This window comes from Archocentrus centrarchus, chromosome 21 (assembly GCF_007364275.1).
Source record: "Archocentrus centrarchus isolate MPI-CPG fArcCen1 chromosome 21, fArcCen1, whole genome shotgun sequence".
Lineage (NCBI taxonomy): Eukaryota > Metazoa > Chordata > Actinopteri > Cichliformes > Cichlidae > Archocentrus > Archocentrus centrarchus.
This window is the reverse complement of record NC_044366.1, coordinates 13,575,316-13,596,274: the sequence shown is the minus strand read 5'-3', so window position 1 is coordinate 13,596,274 and position 20,959 is coordinate 13,575,316. Positions and strand designations below refer to the sequence as shown.

General features: G+C 40.1%; 1 protein-coding gene across 1 annotated transcript in view; it reads right to left on the bottom strand.

Annotated features, from left to right (window-relative positions):
• Nucleotides 1-20,959, bottom strand: part of cps1 (carbamoyl-phosphate synthase 1, mitochondrial) — an 81,466-nt gene that overhangs the window by 48,115 nt on the left and 12,392 nt on the right. Inside the window, exons 18-26 of the mRNA XM_030758696.1 lie at nucleotides 13,936-14,146; nucleotides 13,035-13,233; nucleotides 12,757-12,933; nucleotides 11,278-11,399; nucleotides 8,642-8,783; nucleotides 7,872-7,937; nucleotides 7,460-7,523; nucleotides 3,900-4,081; nucleotides 799-993 (exon numbers count right to left, since the gene is read on the bottom strand). Of these exons, the coding sequence (XP_030614556.1) occupies nucleotides 799-993; nucleotides 3,900-4,081; nucleotides 7,460-7,523; nucleotides 7,872-7,937; nucleotides 8,642-8,783; nucleotides 11,278-11,399; nucleotides 12,757-12,933; nucleotides 13,035-13,233; nucleotides 13,936-14,146 (1,358 nt within the window). The remainder of the gene's footprint in view (nucleotides 1-798; nucleotides 994-3,899; nucleotides 4,082-7,459; nucleotides 7,524-7,871; nucleotides 7,938-8,641; nucleotides 8,784-11,277; nucleotides 11,400-12,756; nucleotides 12,934-13,034; nucleotides 13,234-13,935; nucleotides 14,147-20,959) is intronic.

The window sequence follows — 20,959 nt, the reverse complement described above, 5'->3', positions numbered from 1 at the left end:
TAACTTCTGGTTCTCTGCCTCAGCTGACAAGCAAAACCTTGTTAATTTTTCAGGGAACCCACCACTCCACCAGTTTCGCACCACACTGATTCTAAAATTTTTTTTAAATAGCAGTAATATTAACATTTCCACAGCAGAACTATACTAAATCTAGCAATGTATCTAAGTAAACATCTTTACATGTTCTGAGTTATAAGATTGTCTTAAAAAGTGGCAGATTTTCCCAGTTGCCTCAAAATGTTTACTTGCAATGACGAGCCATGTCTTATTTTTCATCTTGTAGCTGTAATTCCTTAAACTTGGACCACCCACGCCCCCATCCACACCCACACACACCAAACTACCTCTTCTCTCTGCACTGTTTGCATTTTGTGACAGTGTACATAAGTGAAACGAAGATGTAATACAGAAACAATGGGTGAAAAAAAGTAAAACCATAATGCTAACTAGATACAGAAAATATTGTAGACGTTTTAGGGAATGTCTCATATATAAGCACCAACTCAAAATTAAAGCCACTCTGAAGACCTTTTGACCTTCTTTAAAATAAACATTCATGCTTTTAAATATCTGTGGGAACCTCTTTAAGCCAGCAAAAATCACATGAGCACTTAAGACAAGTAAACATAGTTTTCTGATGTGATAGACTATCAAAAGTAATTAATACTATAATACTGTTCCTTGGTGCACAGGTGAGGAGTTGTTTTGAAAAGATACTGAGAAAATGTATATCACAACATTGTTCTACTCTATATCTTTGTCACATCAATAATTCAGAATTTGTAGGTTTCCTCTCACCAGGGAGCTCAAGGCCTGCCATGGGGCTTGGGCAACCTCGAGGTCATCCAGGATGCTGGAGAAGACAGAGCGCTCCTCAGCTCGGTCGATCTGCAGGGGGCTTGTCCCAAGAATCTTTACCCCATTCATGTGCAAGGGGACAGCTAGGTTGTTAGGAATCTGACCTCCCACTGACACAATGCAGCCAGAGCAACCCTGGAGTGGAGTAAATAGAATAAGAAGAATGCAAAAGATAAAGCAGGTAGTAAATCAAGTAGAACAACTACAACAAGAAGCGTTAGAAGGGAGAAACGACAGAAGGAGGGAAACCCTGCCTATAAGCTAAGATCCACATTCTGAAACCACTTTAAATTATCCTGACCTCTGATCACAGTGAAAATATGAGACAACCATAAAGAGTTGATCTTGGTCGTGCCATGGGTTTAGTTTGTGTGTGTGTGTGTGTGTGTGTAGGTGTGCACACTCCTTTTAATAACAGCGTGCAGCCCCTTTTCCTGTCTAGCTGATCCAAGGGGGATGCTGTTTCCATGGCAATGCCAAGTTGTATCTCTTCATTATTCATGGCCTTGCTCTCCTGCTCCTGTCCAGGGTTTATCTCCATGCTCTAATGCCATATTTATCACACACACATATACAAACTGTAGCTGCAAGAGAGGGATTGATGGTAATGCTATCTCCCTGAACAAACAAACACTTAATCACACTCTGATCCCATCGCAACTTTAACTGGATTACATTTCCTCTGCAAGGGAAAGTCAGCAGCCATAAGTACACAAACACAGCACACAACATAAATACAAAGGGGCCAACATACACGGAAAATAACAGGGAAACGTTGCCCTTGAATATGCTTTGACAACATCTGGGTCACCTGGGCTCCAGACAAACACAAACGCAAACACACACATGCGCTTGCAAATTAAGGTAAAAATAATGACATAGCATATGCATGATATAAAAATCAGTCCTGGTTATGTATGTGAAATCACATCTTAAATAGCATTCCAATTATCTATTTTAATAAATAATTAGAGAATTGTGTGTATTTTGACACCGGTCTACCAGCAACCTTGAAGCGGACCTCTTACGGTTTTCCTTTTCTATTATATCCGTTATCTACACTGTTACAATGGTGGATGCTCACTACACCTGGCCAAAGTTTCAAATAATGAGGTCAGTCTATGTGCAAATAATCATTGTGAAACAAAAGAAGTTTTCAAGCTGACTTTTTTTTCTACTTTTGGGTCTTTATGACATCAGAGAGAGGGGACATCCTTAATATGGGCATCTCAGGCACATCGCTTACAGTAGCTCTATCCATCTGTTGTTCAAATTATCTGTCTCTAAAAGGATAATGAATCAGAAAAATGTTGGCTTAAAAGGGAGCCAAAATGGCTTGTTTCAGGCAGGATGAACCAAGGGGCTGTGTAAGGCCCAGTATAGGATAAATAAAGTTCAGAATCATGCCAAAGTATTTTAGTTCCAAGAATGTGGAGTCGAAAATATAAGCATAATAGGACTATTTTAAAAGACTGCAAACAGAACTTAGAATCATGACTGTCATTATTTGTTTATAATATCACACAATGCAATAATTATTAGTTTTTGTACACAAAATCATCCAACCATCCATCAATCCAGCCACCATCTACCACGTATTCATGTTCAGCTTGCAAGGGCAAGACTATATGCAGAGCTCCCAAAATCCACCTCTGCCTAGCCACTGCCTCTAGCTTATCCAGGGAGATGCCAAGACCAAGCCGGTCCCTAGTGTCCTCAGTCTGCTATGGGGTCTGTTTATGGTAAGGGATGCTTGAAACACCTCACCTAGGAGGGCTTCAATGAGGCATCCTAGTCAGATTCCCAATCTACCTCAGCTGGCTACTTTTGATGTGGAAGAGCAGCACCTCTAAATCAGGCCTGCATGACCTAGCACCACACTATAACTACCACATGTATAATCCATTTTAATTTTTTTTCAGATACTGTCTATATCTTCTCATCATGAGTGAGGGTAGGATCATAGATTAACCAATAAATCTGCAGCTTTATCTAAATAACTTCATTATGTGACCCAAACACATCACATTGATTAAATAACTGCCTAACAATGTAATAATCAAAAAATATATATTTTCCATACAGAATTGCAAGATATAGAAGTGCTACAGAGAGGCAAAAAAACTCCCCCAAAAACAAAAAAGTCCACACAAAACTCCAAAAGCAAAATGTCCAGTTAATGTCCAAAGTTTAGGGTTTTTATCCCCAGTGTCCATTAGAAAGAGTTATGTTAAGCTGCTTTTGAGGCAAAAATTGGTGTGACACATAAGGAGTGACAAAGCTGCATGCTTAACTGTTTTCTGAATTTATATATAAGAATAAAAGAGATTTCAGACGGTGGTGGTTATGTTTCATTCATGTCACTCTGAGCAGAGAAGGTATTTTTTCCCAGGCACTGCGGTGATCTACTCAGTGGGCAGTCCATGGTAATAAGTCACAGTCATGCAGCTAATGTTTGATTTCTACATTTTTCAATGAAGAATTATTCTTGAGCAGGGTAGAGAAGTTATTATGCCATTATATGAGTGCTTGTGTGCCAGTCTCAGACCAATAAATCTACCTGCCGGTATTATTGGGCAAACATTTAAGTCCACAAGTACACTCTGCCTTTGATATAGCTGTCAACATTGATTTCTTTAATAAATGTGTATTATGTACTTAATCAATATAACTCTTTCTATGGGAAACTTAAATTGATTGCAATGCATTATTTAAACCAGATTCTAAACTACACACATGAATATAATCGTTTTCATTGACAAAAGCCTTTAACTGATTGTCAGTCTGTACTGCCTCATTCTCAATGCAAGTTGTAACAGGCTCTGAGCTTTAGATCAGGATACATTATGAAATGATAGTACATTTATCTTTGGTAATTTCAATGACACACCATTGGAAGTTGTTTTATTTTGGTTTGGACACTGTCTGAATTGTACTGTGTACCAATATTTGTTCTTTTTAGGAGAGAAAATCCCAAATATGTGTATTTTGTCTGAATTTCCACAAATGGAAAAATGGCATGTGTATGGTAGTGTTTTAACCTCCTGCTGGGTGATATCCAGAATGCGTTCTAGGGTCAGCTCTTCAAAGTAAAGGCGATCACACTCATCGAAGTCAGTGCTGACTGTCTCTGGGTTGTGGTTTACTACGACTGTCTTCTTGCCCATTTGTCTCAAGGCTCTGATGCTGGACACCGCACACCAGTCAAACTCAACACTGCTGCCTGATGGTCAAATGGTTGATAAATAGGTTAGCCATCAAAAACAGATCATAATTTCAGCATCACAATTACAAATCGAATGACTGCTACATTTATTTTCCATGTAAATACTGGATAAATACCAGATCGCACCTAATAAACAACTTTTGGCAACACTGTAGCTACTGTACGTAGCATATATGCCTTGTGGGTAAAAATACTAGACACACAATACAAATACAAATAAATCTTATAAGCAACAGTACCATTTCAATTAATGCATATCATATAAAAACCCATGTAAGATGTTTTCAATTCAATTCAATTCAATTTTATTTATATAGCGCCAAATCACAACAAACTGTCGCCTCAAGGCGCTTTGTATTGTGGGTAAAGACCCTACAATAATACAGAGAAAACCCAACAGTCAAAACGACCCCCTATGAGCAAGCACTTGGCGACAGTGGAAAGGAAAAACTCCCTTTTAACAGGAAGAAACCTCCAGCAGAACCAGGCTCAGGGAGGGGCAGTCATCTGCCGCGACCGGTTGGGCTGAGGGGAGAGAAAAGACATGCTGTGGAAGAGAGCCAGAGATTAATATCAATTAATGATTAAATGCAGAGTGGAGTATAAACAAAGTAAATAAGGTGAATGAGAAACAGTGCATTATGTGAACCCCCCAGCAGCCTAGGCCTATAGCAGCATAACTAAGGGATGGTTCAGGGTCACCTGATCCAGCCCTAACTATAAGCTTGATCATAAAGGAAAGTTTTAAGCCTAATCTTAAAAATAGAGAGGGTGTCTGTCTCCCGAATCCAAGCTGGAAGCTGGTTCCACAGAAGAGGCGCCTGAAAGCTGAAGGCTCTGCCTCCCATTCTACTCTTAAGTATCCTAGGAACCACAAGTAAGCCAGCAGTCTGAGAGCGAAGTGCTCTGTTGGGGTGATATGGTACTATGAGGTCTTTGAGATAAGATGGTGCCTGATTATTCAAGACCTTGTATGTGAGGAGAAGAATTTTAAATTCTATTCTAGATTTAACAGGGAGCCAATGAAGAGAAGCCAATATGGGAGAAATCTGCTCTCTCTTTCTAGTCCCTGTCAGTACTCTAGCTGCAGCATTTTGGATCAGCTGAAGGCTTTTCAGAAAGCTTTTAGGACAGCCTGATAATAATGAATTACAATAGTCCACCCTAGAAGTAATAAATGCATGAATGAGCTTTTCAGCATCACTCTGAGAAAGGATGTTTCTAATTTTAGAAATATTGCGCAAATGCAAAAAAGCGGTCCTACATATTTGTTTAATATGTGCATTGAAGGACATATCCTGGTCAAAAATGACTCCAAGATTTCTCACAGTGTTACTGGAGGCCAAAGTAATGCCATCCAGAGTAAGCATCTGGTTAGACACCATGTTTCTAAGATTTGTGGGGCCGAGAACAAGAATTTCAGTTTTATCTGAATTTAGAAGCAGGAAATTAGAGGTCATCCAGGCCTTAATGTCTTTAAGACATTCCTGCAGTTTAATTAATTGATGTGTGTCATCTGGCTTCATTGATAGGTAAAGCTGAGTATCATCTGCATAACAATGAAAATTGATGCAGTGCTTTCTAATAATACTGCCTAAGGGAAGCATGTATAATGTAAATAAAATTGGTCCTAGCACAGAACCCTGTGGAACTCCATAATTAACCTTACTGTCTGAAGAAGACTCCCCATTTACATGAACAAATTGGAGTCTATGAGATAAATATGATTCAAACCACTGCAGTGCAGTACCTTTAATACCTATAGCAAGCTCTAATCTCTGTAATAAAATGTTATGGTCAACAGTATCAAAAGCTGCACTGAGGTCCAACAGGACAAGAACAGAGATGAGTCCACTGTCAGAGGCTCTAAGAAGATCATTTGTAACCTTCACTAATGCTGTTTCTGTACTGTGATGAATTCTGAAACCTGACTGAAACTCTTCAAATAAACCGTTCCTCTGCAGATGATCAGTTAGCTGTTTTACAACTACTCTTTCAAGAATCTTTGAGAGAAAAGGAAGGTTGGAGATTGGCCTATAATTAGCTAAGACAGCTGGGTCAAGTGATGGCTTTTTAAGCAGAGGTTTAATTACAGCCACCTTGAAGGTCTGTGGTACATAGCCAACTAATAAAGACTGATTGATCATTTTTAAGATTGAAGCATCAATAATTGGAAAGACTTCTTTGAACAGTCTAGTAGGAATGGGATCTAACAAACATGTTGCTGGTTTGGAGGAAGTAACTATTGAAGTTAACTCTGAAAGATCAACTGGAGCAAAAGAGTCTAAACAAATACCAGCAGTGCTGAAAGCAGCCGAACATGAAGAATAATCTTTGAGATGGTTATGAATAATTTTTTCTCGAATGTCTAAAATTTTATTTGTAAAGAAATCCATGAAGTCACTACTAGTTAACGTGAAAGGAATACTCGGCTCTACAGAGCTCTGACTCTTTGTCAGCCTGGCTACAGTGCTGAAAAGAAACCTGGGGTTGTTCTTGTTTTCTTCAATTAATGATGAATAGTAAGATGTCTTAGCTTTATGGAGGGCTTTTTTATAGAGCAACAAACTCTTTTTCCAGGCTAAATGAGCATCTTCTAATTTAGTGAGACGCCATTCCCTCTCCAGCTTTCGGGTTATCTGCTTTAAGCTGTGCGTTTGTGAATTATACCACGGAGTCAGGCACTTCTGATTTGAAGCTTTCCTTTTCAGAGGAGCCACAGTATCCAAAGTTATACGCAGTGAGGATGTAAAACTATTGACGAGATAATCAACCTCACTGGGAGCAGAGTTTAGGTAGCTGCTCTGCACTGTGTTGGCACATGGCACTGAAGAGCATAACAATGAAGGAATTAGATCCTTAAACTTAGTTACAGCACTTTCAGAAAGACTTCTACTGTAATAAAACCTATTCCCCACTGCTGTGTAATCCATTAAAGTAAATGTAAATGTTACTAAGAAATGATCAGACAGGAGGGGGCTTTCAGGGAATACTGTTAAGTCTTCAGTTTCTATGCCATATGTTAGGACAAGATCCAGAGTATGATTAAAGTGGTGGGTGGGCTCCTTTACATTTTGAGAGAAGCCAATTGAATCTAACAATAGATTAAATGCAGTGTTGAGGCTGTCATTCTCAGCATCTACATGGATGTTAAAATCACCCACTATAATTATTTTATCTGAACTGAGCACTAAATCAGATAAAAAGTTTGAGAAATCAGACAGAAACTCTGAGTAGGGACCAGGTGGACGATAGATAATAACAAATAAAACAGCTTTTTGATTTTCCCAATTAGGATGGACAAGACTAAGAGTCAGGCTTTCAAAAGAATGAAAACTTTGTCTGGGTCTTTGTCTGGTTTATTATTACACTTACCAATGTGGTACGGTCCACAACCAAGAACCATAGTTCCCTGGTCTTTAAAGTCCAGATCATGCTCCTGGTGAAGCAGACAAATTGACAAAATAACTTTAATGATGGACTCTTGTAGACATATGACATGCTTTACAAGTCAACAACTCTTTTCAAAACAAATAAGAATGTTAGGTGGTGAACCAATGATTGAACTGAATATACTACTTCAGGTTGTTTGGCCTGTGATTTTGGTCCATTGGTAACAAGATCAAATAATTTTTGTGGATTTAAATTCAAATTAAAGCGATATACTTTTACAAAGTGTTAAAGGTGCATATACACTACAAATGAGACATTTTAGCCCATCTGTTGGTGGTTCATATATTAAATAAATGTATTATTTACAAACAAATGGTTAATTTAGACCACATACCTGACCATGGTAAGTACAATATAGGTAGTTGGTTACTGCTGGGTACTCTGCTGCCAAAGTGTCAATCTAAGATGAGAGAAAATAGAATGTTAAAATGGGGCATTTTTAAAAAGATTACTCTCAACTACTACTCTACAATGTAACCATAATCAATATTCAAATATAACTTTTTGCATTCTTAAAAAAAGGAGATTCATCTGAGCAGAAATGGGAGTAACCACTTTGAACATGTGAAGAGCAGCCAGACTCACTCCAGAAAGGCTCGAGTCAACTCTAAGTGGATTTCAGACTCAGGCAACTGCTCATTTTTACATGGTTTACCACTTTCAAAATAAGCAATACTACATAATGAGTATGTTCACTTCTGATACACTTTGCAGAAAATTATCATGTGTATTCACTTCAGTACGTGGTTAAAGGCAGAACTCATACTTGTGCTGGATATTATTCCGATGATATATTAAACAAAAATTAATTTGCACTGCTCAAAAGTTTGCCTCTGTATATGAAGCATGGTGTAGCTTCATCCCATTGTGCTTAAGAACTCTGTTGTCCCAAACCATGAAAAACAGATTTTGTGCCATGTTGAATGAGATGGAAAGACAACTTTATAGGCTCTCTCTGTTTTTTTTTTGTTTTTTGTTTTTTTTGTGTGTGTTTGTTTGTTTGTTTTTTTTATACATATCTTTTTGATATATTTTTGATATTGGCAGATTAGGCAGAGTCAGTTATCTGAGCCCATGTGGGAGGAGTCGCCTAGTAATGCTCACCTGTTTGACCCAAGGTTTGATGCCAAAATTGAGCCTCAGCTCTCTTGCTGCTCCCTCATTGCAGCCTAGAATCTGACCAACCTGCCGGTCTGAGAACCCGCTCTGCTTGGCCTTTAGCAGCATCCCCTTGGGGACTGTGCCACTGTAGGAAAAGACAAGCAGCAGTGGTAATTAGGCAATTTTGCCAACATCCTGAACTTTTTCCACAGTTTAATGTCAATTAAACCCATTTTAAATGTATTAAATTCATACTGTTGTGTCAATCATCTCTTAAGTCTTAAAGCTGTGAATGCCAGACATGATGATGACAGTGAGAAAAAAAAAATATGAGGAAAAAAAAATCCATAGAACTAAGCAGGTGGAGCCAGTAAGTGGGTCATGACTAGCTCACTTACCCAACAGTGGAGACAACAGGGAAGAGCACCTCAGAGCGATCAATAACAAATTGACAAACAAGGTGCAAGTTGTGGGAGCATTAGGTTGGCAAGTGCAGTCATTTAAAACCCATTTGAATCAATGAAACTTCGCTGTGAGAAAAGGAGTAAGGTTACACAGATAAAAAGCAGCAGGAATACAGTTGGGTATCAGAAAGTGATTTTAAACCATGGTGGGTGAGTGAGTGTGTGGTGTGTGTGCACAGAAAAATCATGATCAGGATATATACCACTCTAGGTGGTATATATCCTGATCATACCACATAAAACCTTAGAATTACCTTGACTGTACAAAATTACCACAACATGTGATGGCTTCTGTTATTAGAAGTACTCAATGAAAAATGCTACCTTCAAATTTGTTTGGTTTTCATGTTAGATCGAGTTTTCTACAATGCAAGGAAAAAAAAAATCTGCTCAGACTTAGGAACATGTAATTGTAATTTTACTGCAATAAAAGGACAGAGGAGGTGGTGGGTAAACCATTTCAGCGAATATAAAATATTAAACTATATTAAAACAATACAATATTCTATGCATTAAAAAAGTCATATATTATAAAAACACCATGACAGTGTTAAAGGTCCTCACTTCCTTTTGCTTTCTGATTCAGTAACGAGTTAAACTGAACAAATGAACAGGCTGTCATAAAACTGATATTGCCTTTATCATCCAACTCCCACAAACAAAGCAACAAGCAAATTTCTCATAATGTAGCAGCATTCCTTTAATTCAACATAGAGACAATAAGGGATTCTTTTTTTCCCTGGTAAACCTCTGCTTTCTCTCCCTGCTCCTTATCTGAATTATTTATGACCTTATAGTGTAACAATATTGAAAATGTCAAGTGTGTTTTAACTCCCACTGCACGTGGCTTTGCTGAGAAATAATAAACCCACGAAAAGCTGCAAGTCAGAATCAAAGGAAAGACATTTGATCCCAGAGCTTGGCTGTGTTCTGAGCAATTTTGTCTGGAAAAGCAGTTTAAAGAATGAATGAAGTCCTTCGCGTGCCACAAACCTATGTGAATAGACCATCATGCACAAATAAAACACAGACCACCAGATATTTGTGTGTTGCTACTGTGGCTGTGTTTGAATACAGAACTGCCATGTATTGACATTCTTGCAAAAACACATGGACACAAACTTAATCTACATTAATAAAATAAGATCTAATTAATTTCTATTTTTTCCACTTATTAAATTTAAACATATGAATTATTACGTTTACAATTGTGTGCATAAATCATTAAATTGCTATGGACTGGCAATGAAATCAAATTACCTACACCAGCATGATATACAATCTTTAATTATAGAAACCTACGTACCAATAAGATAGGACTAAGTGTGGGTCAACACTATGTTCATGTTGTTTTCTGTGCAACCTGAACTCTGGCTTTTATTAGTATTGTTGATGTTACAAACATAAAAAAACATTAGAGGACTAGGAAAGCAATTTTAGGAAATTGATCACTGTGCCAGCTGAACAACTAAGACAGACTGGATTTTATAAAGGGATCCATATAGAAAATGGAGCACGGATAGAAGTGCTGCATCAGGGTAAGTGGTTGATGCAATGTACAAATAAGGATTAAAATATGCTGCATTTATTTTTCTTCCTCATGATTTAATTATAATTATTCTTCAGTCTAGAGCAAAAATCTTATGCACACAAAGAGACTGCTGAGCAGTAGAGCCTGAAGCCCACCTGTGCTCAGCTCCTTGCTCCATCAGTCTGGCAGCAGACTAACATTTTGTGCCCGTCCCCACGTCCCCGGCTCCTGAAGCAGTAGAGACTACAACAACACTCCGTGTGTCAGCCTGTTGCAGTGGGTGCCCACGAAACGGCCAGCCATTAATTATTAAACAGCAGAGTTGGAAGAAAGCAGCAGGTAACCTGTGGATGAGCCATGATAATTCACAGAGGCTTTGATTTGAGCTGTCCAGGTAAGAGCTGGAGGGCAGAGAGACAGGAAGGTGTGTGTGTGTGTGTGTGTGGGGGGGGGGGGGGGGGGGGGGGGGGGGGGGGGTCCAGCCCTAAGGAAGAAAGACACTCATCTAATTTGTGGGCAGTGTTTATCATGTGTTTATTTATCAACACCCATAAAGAAACAGCACATATATTTTTTAATGTACTTGTTTATTCAAGTAACTTCAAGTCACTTGAATAAACTGGTACACACTCTGCATGCTTTACCTGTTGTAGTTTGCAAGATGTTGCTCCAGCTTTGTAATCCTATGAAGCTTTTGGAGGAACCACTTGTCTATGGCTGTCAGCTGGTGGATCTGATCGACACTCATAGTACCACTGTGAAGGGCCTGAGAAGCAAAAGCAATACACAAAGCAAGCAAGCATCATCATCTTCCATTTTATTCTGAAACTCTGTGACACCTGTTTAATGGGTTAGCATTTCAACGGTTTAATTTAATTTATAAGAAAGTTGCTCATGAGTAAAACCATATTACTAATAACCCAGTGATCCACTAAGTGATGAGTAAAATGTGCCCAGGTCAAACTAATTGCATGCACAATACAGAGTATTATTGTGACATTTTATCTAAAAAATTAAGCGTCTAAAGTGTCAGCCTGGTAGCGTGAAAGCCCCTTGTACTGAAGGCCTTTTAGTCACAGCAGAGAAGGTCTGGTTCAGTTCTGCCCAGGCCATTTACAGCATGTCTTCCCCCCTTTTGCTCTTCCTACCTTCCTGTCATCTAACTGTCACTATCTAATAAATGCAAAAAAGCCAAAAAATAAATCTTAAAAATCAGTGCACACATACAAACAGTTTCCAAGGACAACTTGCCAGAATGTCTAAGGTTACCTGTAACAAACCAGGTTATCAAAGATGAGAAATACTTGCAATACAATTGTTTCCAAAAAAGGTTGAAACATTTACCAAATTACCATGTTGCATCTTTAAATCTGACTGTGCGAATGCTTGGGTAGGTCTTTCCTACACCTGATGCAATTTAATGTTTTCATGCTTGACATGCAACAGTGTCATTGGACCTAAGATGTGTAGGTTTAAAACTCAAACTGTTCTGAGAGCAAACAGAGAGCACACAGTTTAGCTTTGAGTGACAGTAGCTGTGCTGACCACCCTGCAGCATTACAGATCCATTTCACAGACTCGAGATAAAATGCGGATCATCAATCCCTCATGCTGTCACCACCTCCAATGATCTCATTCAGTACTTAAGGAAATAGATCCATCTACACTGTCGGCACACAAAGCTCATGCAGTTGAAAGTCTTGACACTGACATGACCTTATTCGGCTCTCCTCCCAGCCGGTGATGAAAAGCATGTTCATATGCTGGAGCCATAGATGTTTTTCACCTTGTAAGATCTTTGTGCCTGAGAAATAAAGCTCAACCCTGAGTTTAGTTGTACCTATAAGTGCTGTCTCACCTTCATCTCCTTCTATGAGGAAAGCTACAGACTAACAGCGGTATATGCTTTTATGAGTCCTCTTTCCTCTCTCTGGAATATATTTGAAAAGCCACACTGTCAGTTCTGTTTAAATGAATCAAATTTAAATGACGAATACAGGTACAGAATTAAGTATTCAAAGCTAGGCATGTAGAGACTTTTTCAGCAACACTACAAAATGTGATTTTAATGACAAACTATAGTGAGTGTCATTTATTATTAATGTAATGAAGAATAATTGTACCTTGGCGAGGGAGAAGATGCGGGTGCTGGAGGGCACAGCCAGCTCCTGTCCTAGATCGTGGGTGTTGGACCACGGTTTCTTGAGTGGCAGCCAGGGCACAAAGCCATCTACTGATGGATGACACATCCTTAAAGCCTTCTGCATACTCTCCTCAAATGTCCTGCCTATTGCCATTACCTGGATGCAAAGGAGGGAAATACATGATGGAATAATTGGCATGTCAGAATACTGAATAAGTGAGTGAGTGGTTAAATGTTTATCCATGCATCTTCCCCCACCTCTCCCACACTCTTCATGGCGCTGCCTATTTCGCGAGACATGCCGTGGAAGCGGTCGAGGTCCCAGCGAGGAATCTTGGTGACAATGTAGTCTAAACTGGGCTCAAAGCAGGCTGTGGTCTTCTCTGATACAGCATTCTTAATCTCGGGGAGGGGGATTCCCAGAGCTAGCTTAGCAGCAACAAATGCCAAGGGGTACCTGTGAAACCAAAACCGAGATGCAATGAGACCAAACTCAACTAATGCTGGAAATTTTAATAAAGTATTGTTTTTGTAACCAAAAATTACCTATAGTCGTTAAAATAATTGATCAAATTATTTTGTTTGTTTTGTTTTTTTATTGGAAATGTTATGCTATGCTCGGAGATGGGCCTGTTTCAGGAGTCAAATCAGAGTAAAAATAAATAAGCAAATAACACAATATATATATAATATTGCTGCCAATTTGGAAAACCAGAACATCAATGACACTGTAGCTCAACAGGCTCCATCACAATTCACAGGTTATTGTAATGTAACATAAGATCATCAGTCCTTTAGCTTAAAAATGAATAATAAATAAAGGTTTCTAAAACCAGCATTTTGGACAATCAAGCCTACAGCCACCAAGGGTTGACAATAAATTGAAAATGTGTCATAATAAATTGAAAACACTTGAATTAAGTGTTAGTTACCAACTTCTGGCCAAACCAAAGAAATTGTTTTTGCCACCACATTTTCTATTTATTTTAGCTGAAACTCTGCTACATAATGTATGGCTGTCTGTTGTACATGTCTGTTGTCCAAAACAAAGTCACACAGGGGGCCTCATAGGACCAGCTCTCATAGGGCAAGAATTTCATTGTACAATTTGAAGCTACTAACATTGAGTTCCCTCTGGTCATATAATATATTTGCTTACCCAGTAGCTTTGGATGCCAGAGCTGAGCTTCTTGAGAGCCGTGCATTCACCTCAATAATGCAGTACTCCAAAGAGGATGGGTGTAAAGCATACTGAATGTTGCATTCGCCAACAATCCCAAGGTGACGTACCACTTTGATGGCCGTTTCACGGAGCATGTGGTACTCCTCATTGGATAATGTCTGGCTTGGTGCCACCACAATGGAGTCACCTGCAAAAGAAGAGAAGGAGTTCAGACTACGAGTGGCTTTAAAGAATATTAAAAGTATCTGAACTTAAAAAATATCTGAACTTGAGTTAAATTGACCAAAATAAACCATAAATACATAAATTTTAAACTTAGTAATATTTTTTAACATATCAAAGCATTTAGAGATGGAACAAAAAAAGATGAGTTAATGCTTTTTTAAAAACATTTAAAAACATTTCATTGTGCAAACTTTTTCATTCATACATTTGAAAATGTCTTCAAATCAGAAAGAAACTACATAAAATACATTTTACATAAAATAATTTTACAACTGGCATTGCTGCTTCTAAAACAATTATATTTATGCAAAATAAAGCATAAGACAAACAATACTTCATTTCAATCAAAAACACACTTGTCTGTTTATACAATGGGCTTTGTGAGAAGCACTCAAACCAGCCTTAATGCTGGCAGTTAGAGCAGAACTCAAACCAAGCACTTAGGTTTTTCCATCAAAATATTATCTTTGTACTCCTACTGAAAAGGACAAGGACAACAGCTGTCTAGATCATCTACAAATTAGTATACCACCATTCATTATCACTCCAGTGTCAAATGATTCAAAAATATATCACCTCTCAAAAAATGTTTTATTTCTAAATTGACAAGTAGTGTTTTCTTTCTTAACAATTGTATTTCCCAGAAACAATCCAAATTATACACAAAGTAAGACTGAATATACCTGTAGTTATCATCACACATTATCTTAGACTAATTGTAAATCACAGGTGTGTTCTGTTTTGTACCCAACAGCATAAATATGTCTACTCAATGATCTGTAAAACCCCTGAAATTTGTTAGTTTGGGACTTGTGTATGCTATTCCTTTCCACGTGGAAAGGAATAGCCAGAGGACCTGAAATTGTGACATTTCAAAGATGGATTTTTTTTAAAAAGTGTACAGGAATAACAGTTTATCACCAATGGGAAAAAACATAGTGTAATCAGGAAATATAGAATGAGCTACAATAACACTAATCAAAATCAAAAATGCCATGTACAATGTGGCATTTGCATAATATACCTTGGAAAAAAAATGGCAGGCAAAGGTACAGAGGTTCTCAAAAATCAGACTTCCTGTGACAGCTCAGACAGCATGGAGAACACTGCATACACTTCAATGAGGTAAGGTAAAATGAACGGACAAAAAATCTTGATCTTATAAACTAATATACCACAAGAATGGCCTAAGGATAATCTCAAGCGAAAAACCTGGGCTGCAGTTGATGACTGCACCCATGTGGAAGTTCACAAGCCAAGTGACCTGAACAACACTGACTAAACAGCAGCAGCTGGTTCGGTGAACAGAACCATGAACAGTTACTGTACCAAAAAAAAATAGATCTAAATAAAATTGTGGTGCCTGGCTGGGCGCAGCCTGAAGAGATGACATGGGCCCACCCTGTAGGCCCACCAGGAGGCGCCATAGGGATTGGGTGTAGTGTGTGTCGGGCGGTGGCCAAGGGCGGAGGCCCTGACAGACCGATCCCTGGCTATCAAGGCTGGCTATTGGGACATGGAATGTCACCTATCTGGTGGGGAAGGAGCCTGAGCTAGTGCATGAGGTTGAGAGATACCGTCTAGACATAGTCGGGCTCACCTCAACACACGGCCTGGGCTCTGGACTCTGTTCCAGACTGGAGTTGCCCTCGGTGAGAGGCGGTGAGCTGGGGTGGGTATTCTCCCCTCGGTTTGCTGCCTGTACAGTGGAGTTTTGAATGGTAGACGAGAGGGCTGCTTCCCTGCACCTTTGGGATGGGGAACGGGTCCTGACTGTTGTTTGCGCTTATGCACTGAATGATAGTTCAGAGTACCCACCCTTCTTGGAGTCACTGGGCAGGGTGCTTGAGGGTGCTCCATCCAGTGACTCCATCGTCCTGTTGAGAGTCTTTAACGCTCAAACGGGCAATGACAGTGAGACCTGGAGTGGCGTGATTGGGAGGAACAGCCTGCCCGATGTGAACCTGAATGGTGTTTTGTTATTGAACTTCTGTTTGAACACGATGTTCAAACATAAAGATGTCCATAAGTGTATATGGAACCATGACACCCTAGGTCACAGATCGAGGATCAATTTTGTAATCGTATCATCAGATCTGCAGCCATATGTTCTGGACACTCAAAGAGAAGAGTAAAGAGAGGAGCTGAGCTGTCAACTGATCACAACCTGGGGGTGAGTTGGATCAGGTGGTGGGGGAGGATGCTGGACAGACCTGGCACACCTCAATGTATTTTGAGGGTGTGCTGGTAATGTCTGACAGAGGCCCCAGTCCACGAGATCTTCAACTCCCACCTCAGGCAGAACTTTGACAGCATTCCAAGAGAGCCTGAGGACATTGAGTCTGAATGAACCATGTTCCGCACCTCCATTGTTGAGGCTGCTGCTCAGAGCTGTGGCTGCAAGGTAGTTGTTGCCTGTTGTGGTGGGCACACCCCCAAATCAGATGGTGGTCACTGGAGGTGAAGGGAGCCATCAAGCTGAAGAAGGAGGAGTCCTATTGGGCTTGGTTAGCCTGTGGGACTCCTGAGGCAGCTGAAAGGTACTGGCAGGCCAAGCAGAAGGCGGCTCAGGCAGTAACCGAAGGAAAAAACTCGGTTGCGGAAAGAGTTCGGTGAGGCCATAGGAAAAGACTTTTGGACGGCCTTGCAGCAATTATGGCAAACTATCAGGCAACTCAAGAATGGAAAGTGGTGCTCCACTCACACGGTCTATAGTGTGGGTGGGGCACTACTGACTTCAAAAGAGGCTATAGTCAGGTGGTGGAAGGAATATTTCGAAGACCTCCTTAATCCCACTGACACACTGGTGGGTGAGGACACTGAGGAGGTTAAACAACTCCTTGATGTAGGGCCCCTGGGGCGGATGAGATGAGTTCCTGAAGGCTCTGGATGTTGTAGGGCTGTCTTGGTTGACATGCCTCTGGAACATCGTGTGGAGCGATGGGGTGATGCCACTGGATTGGCAGACTGGAGTGTGTGTTCCAACTATCGGGGGATCACACTCCTCAGTTTCTCAGGTAAGGTCTATGACAGGGTGCTGGAAAGGAGGGTCCATCCGTTAGTCGAACCTCAGATTCAAGAGGAAAAATGCAGTTTTCATCCTGGTCACAGAACGCTGAACCAGCTCTTTATCTTCTTGAGGATATTCGGGTGCGCGTGGGAATTTGCCCATCCAGTCTACATGTGTTTTGTGGACTTGGAGAAGGCATTCAACCATGTCCCTTAGGATATCCTGTGGGAAGTGCTGCAGGAGTATGGGGTGTTTGGCCAGTTGTAGCAGACCACTCAGTCCATGTACAACCACAGCCAGAGCTTGGTCCATATTGCTGGCAAAAAGTCGGACTCGTTTCCTGGGGGTGTTGGACTCCACCAGGGCTGACCTTTGTCATCGATTCTGTTCATAATTTTTATGGACATAATTTCTAGGCGTAGCCATGTGGTGGAAGGCTTCCGCCTTGGTGGCCTCAGAATCTCATCTCTGCTCTTTGTGGATGATGCGGTCCTGCTGGCTTCATCAGGGGGTGGCCTCCAGCACGCAGTGGAATGGTTCACAGCCGCGTATGAAGTGGCTGGCATGAGAATCAGCACCTCTAAGTCTGAGGCCATGGTCCTCAGCTGGAAAAGGGTGGAGTGCCCACTCAGACTCAGGGACAAGTTGCTGCCCCAGGTGGAGGAGTTCAAGTATCTCGGGGACTTGTTCACGAGTGACGGGATAAGGGAACGGGAGATCGACAGATGGATCGGGGCTGCATCTGCAACAATGCAGATGCTGCACCGGTCCATCATGGTGAAGGGGGAGCTGAGCATAAAAGCTAAACTGTCAATTTACTAGTCAATCTACGTCCCTACCCTCACTCTGGGTAGTGACCGAAAGAATAAGATGACGAATATAAGCGGCAGAAATGAGCTTCCTCCAAAGGGTAGCTGGTCTCTCCCTTAGAGCTAGGGTGAGGAGTGCAGCCATTCGGGAGGGGCTCAAAATAGAGCCGCAGCTCCTCCACATCGAAAGGAGTCAGTTGAGGTGGTTCGGGCATCTGATTAGGATGCCACCTGGGTGCCTCTTGGGTGAGGTGTTCCAGGTATGTCCTACTGGGAGAAGGCCCCAGGGCAGACCCAGGACATGCTGGAGAGATTATATCTTTCGGCTGGCCTGGGAATGCCTTGGGGTCCCTCTGGGGTTTCTTTCCCACCAACAGGGTTTCAGAGCCAGTGCCTTTATTTGAACCGTTAGACAGGTTTTCCACCGCGGAAGCACTCGGTGCTCGGCAGAAAAACGGGTTCAACTCCGGACCCGTAAACTAGCTGGTCTCAAACCAAGAATGCATGACGAAAGCAGCAGAAGGGCGTGACTTTGCCATCTCTAGAAAGTTTTACCACTAACACTGTACACCGTTATACCCACACAACTTTTGCGCAAGATGAGCATTGGTCGGAAGCTGAAACAAACGCGCTGCTCACGATTTGGTCCTCATGGGAGACACAGGACAAATTGGAAAGCTCCCAGAGAAAAGCAAAGGTTTACAACGAGATTCAAGCACAGTGTTTGTCAGCGGGTTTCAGCCGAACACCGGAGCAAATAGTAAACAAATTTAAAAAACTTAAGGACTACAGGGACCTCAAAAAAGAACTCTCTAAAAGCGGCGCTGGATGTAACAGAGGTAGAAATGCATGCCGGTCTGCATGTTTTTACCACTGTTTGTGTATAGAAACGTTTTTGTACACACTATATTTTGACATATTTTAATTGGAGCCACTGGAGTCTAACATTAGCTGGCGTAATGTTAGCTTATAACCAGCTGCTGCTGTTTAGCCGTGTTGTGCCAAAAAGTGATTCCTGATTGTGATTTTTTTTTCTGTGTAATATCTTTGCCTATATGGGTGAATATACTGTAGTCAACAGGTTTGTAAGTGTCTTTATGACTATCCGTTATTGTACATACACTATAAACCATTCCACCATGATGTTATATGCGTTAATGTCTACCGCCTTCTCTTTAGACAGACATTTTTTTTTGTCAGTGACACTTTTTACCCTGATAAAGAATATATATGTCAGTTTGTCAAAAAGCAACTGAAGCTTCTATCTTCTGAAAGGAATGTTTTTTTCTCACTCTAAATGACTTAATATTCATGAGAGATATGTTTGACACATTTCAGAGATTAAAGGAAAAAAGTAATTTACAACAATTTAAATACAGAAAATCGTTTTTTGGCAAATACCAAATATCACGTTTTGGCACAACACTGGCTCCTGTCAGCTATCCGAAAATCAGTCATTTCAACAATATTGGGAAAAAATGAGCACTAGGTGATATGTAGATACTGATTTATTTCGTTCTCATCAATCTTATCAGAAGAGGATTATTTTGTCTGCTTTTTCTTCTGAAAAATGTGTTGCATTGTTTTTTAGTAATGAAACAGTAACAGACCTCTCAGGTGATATGTAGTAGACACTGATCAATTGATCATTAGTTTGTTTTGTTTTTTTTAACTCAGTTTTCATTTGTTTTCTGGCTTTATTATTTTTTGTTATTGTTTACAAGGAATAAAGTTCTAGGAAATGTGTTTGTTTTAGTCACACAAATAATTAATTAATCCAGAAATAACTTTTTCATACATGCAAATGTACAGAACCGAAATTCACCAAACCGTGGCTTCTCTACCAGAATATGAATCGAACTGTGGAATTTTGTACTGTTACACTCCTACACCCATGATAAGATAAGCTGAACTGTGACACTGGGTTTTAATTGCAAGACCTGAAGCAAAAAAAAAAAAAAAAAAAGAAGTAACCAAGAAGAATTTATCTTTTACAAGAATGAGTAATTCAGGAACACAATTGAATCTTGTGTGACATTTTGACAATTGTTCAAATGAAAAATCATAAAGGATATTTTATGTTTAACACACATGCACACATGGACACGCTTGAACCTGCACACCACAAGTAGACACACTGCACTGGCTTTATTGAAGAAAATTTACAGTGTTTTTATAAAGTGGTTAAAGTTTCTGTAACCCTGCAAGTTCCTAAAATATACTGCTAAATAAAAAATTAAAGAAACACTTCAAAAAGACATCAGATCTCAATGAGGGAAAAATGCTGGCATCTATACTGATGTGGAATGGGTAACATGTTAGGAACATTGGGATACAATATCATTTGAAGGAAATGAAAGTTATCAACTTACAGAGGGCTGAATTCAAAGGCCCCAAAAACCAAAGTGAAAAACATTATGCAGCTGGCTAGTCCATTTTGCCGAAATGTCATTGCATCTCCTCCCAGATCTGGACCAGAGCATCACTTAGCTCCTAGACACTCTGACGTGCAACTTGGCAGCACTGGATGAACTGAAACATAATGTCCCAGAGGTGTTCTATTGAATTAAGTCAAGCGAACATGGGGGCCAGTCAATGGTATGAATTCCTTCACCCTCCAGGTACTGCCTGCATACTTTCATGTCTGTCACAGGTGAACCTTCCCTCATATGTGAAAAGTATCAGCATCAGTGGTGGACCTGCCTGTGTACCTGTTGTTAATTTCATTAATATCAAAGCAGCTGAAACTGATTAACTGACCAGACAAATAGCCCAGAAGTTTAATTGACTTGATGTTACACTCGGATTAAAAAGTGTTCCTTTAATTTTTTTGAGCAGTGTATAATTCTTTGTATAATTCACTGTATATCAGAATTACTTATTTACTTTCTGTTTATTCATAACCAATACAGTAATAATAAAATGAATAAAATTATGTTGCTGTGATTCCAAAGAG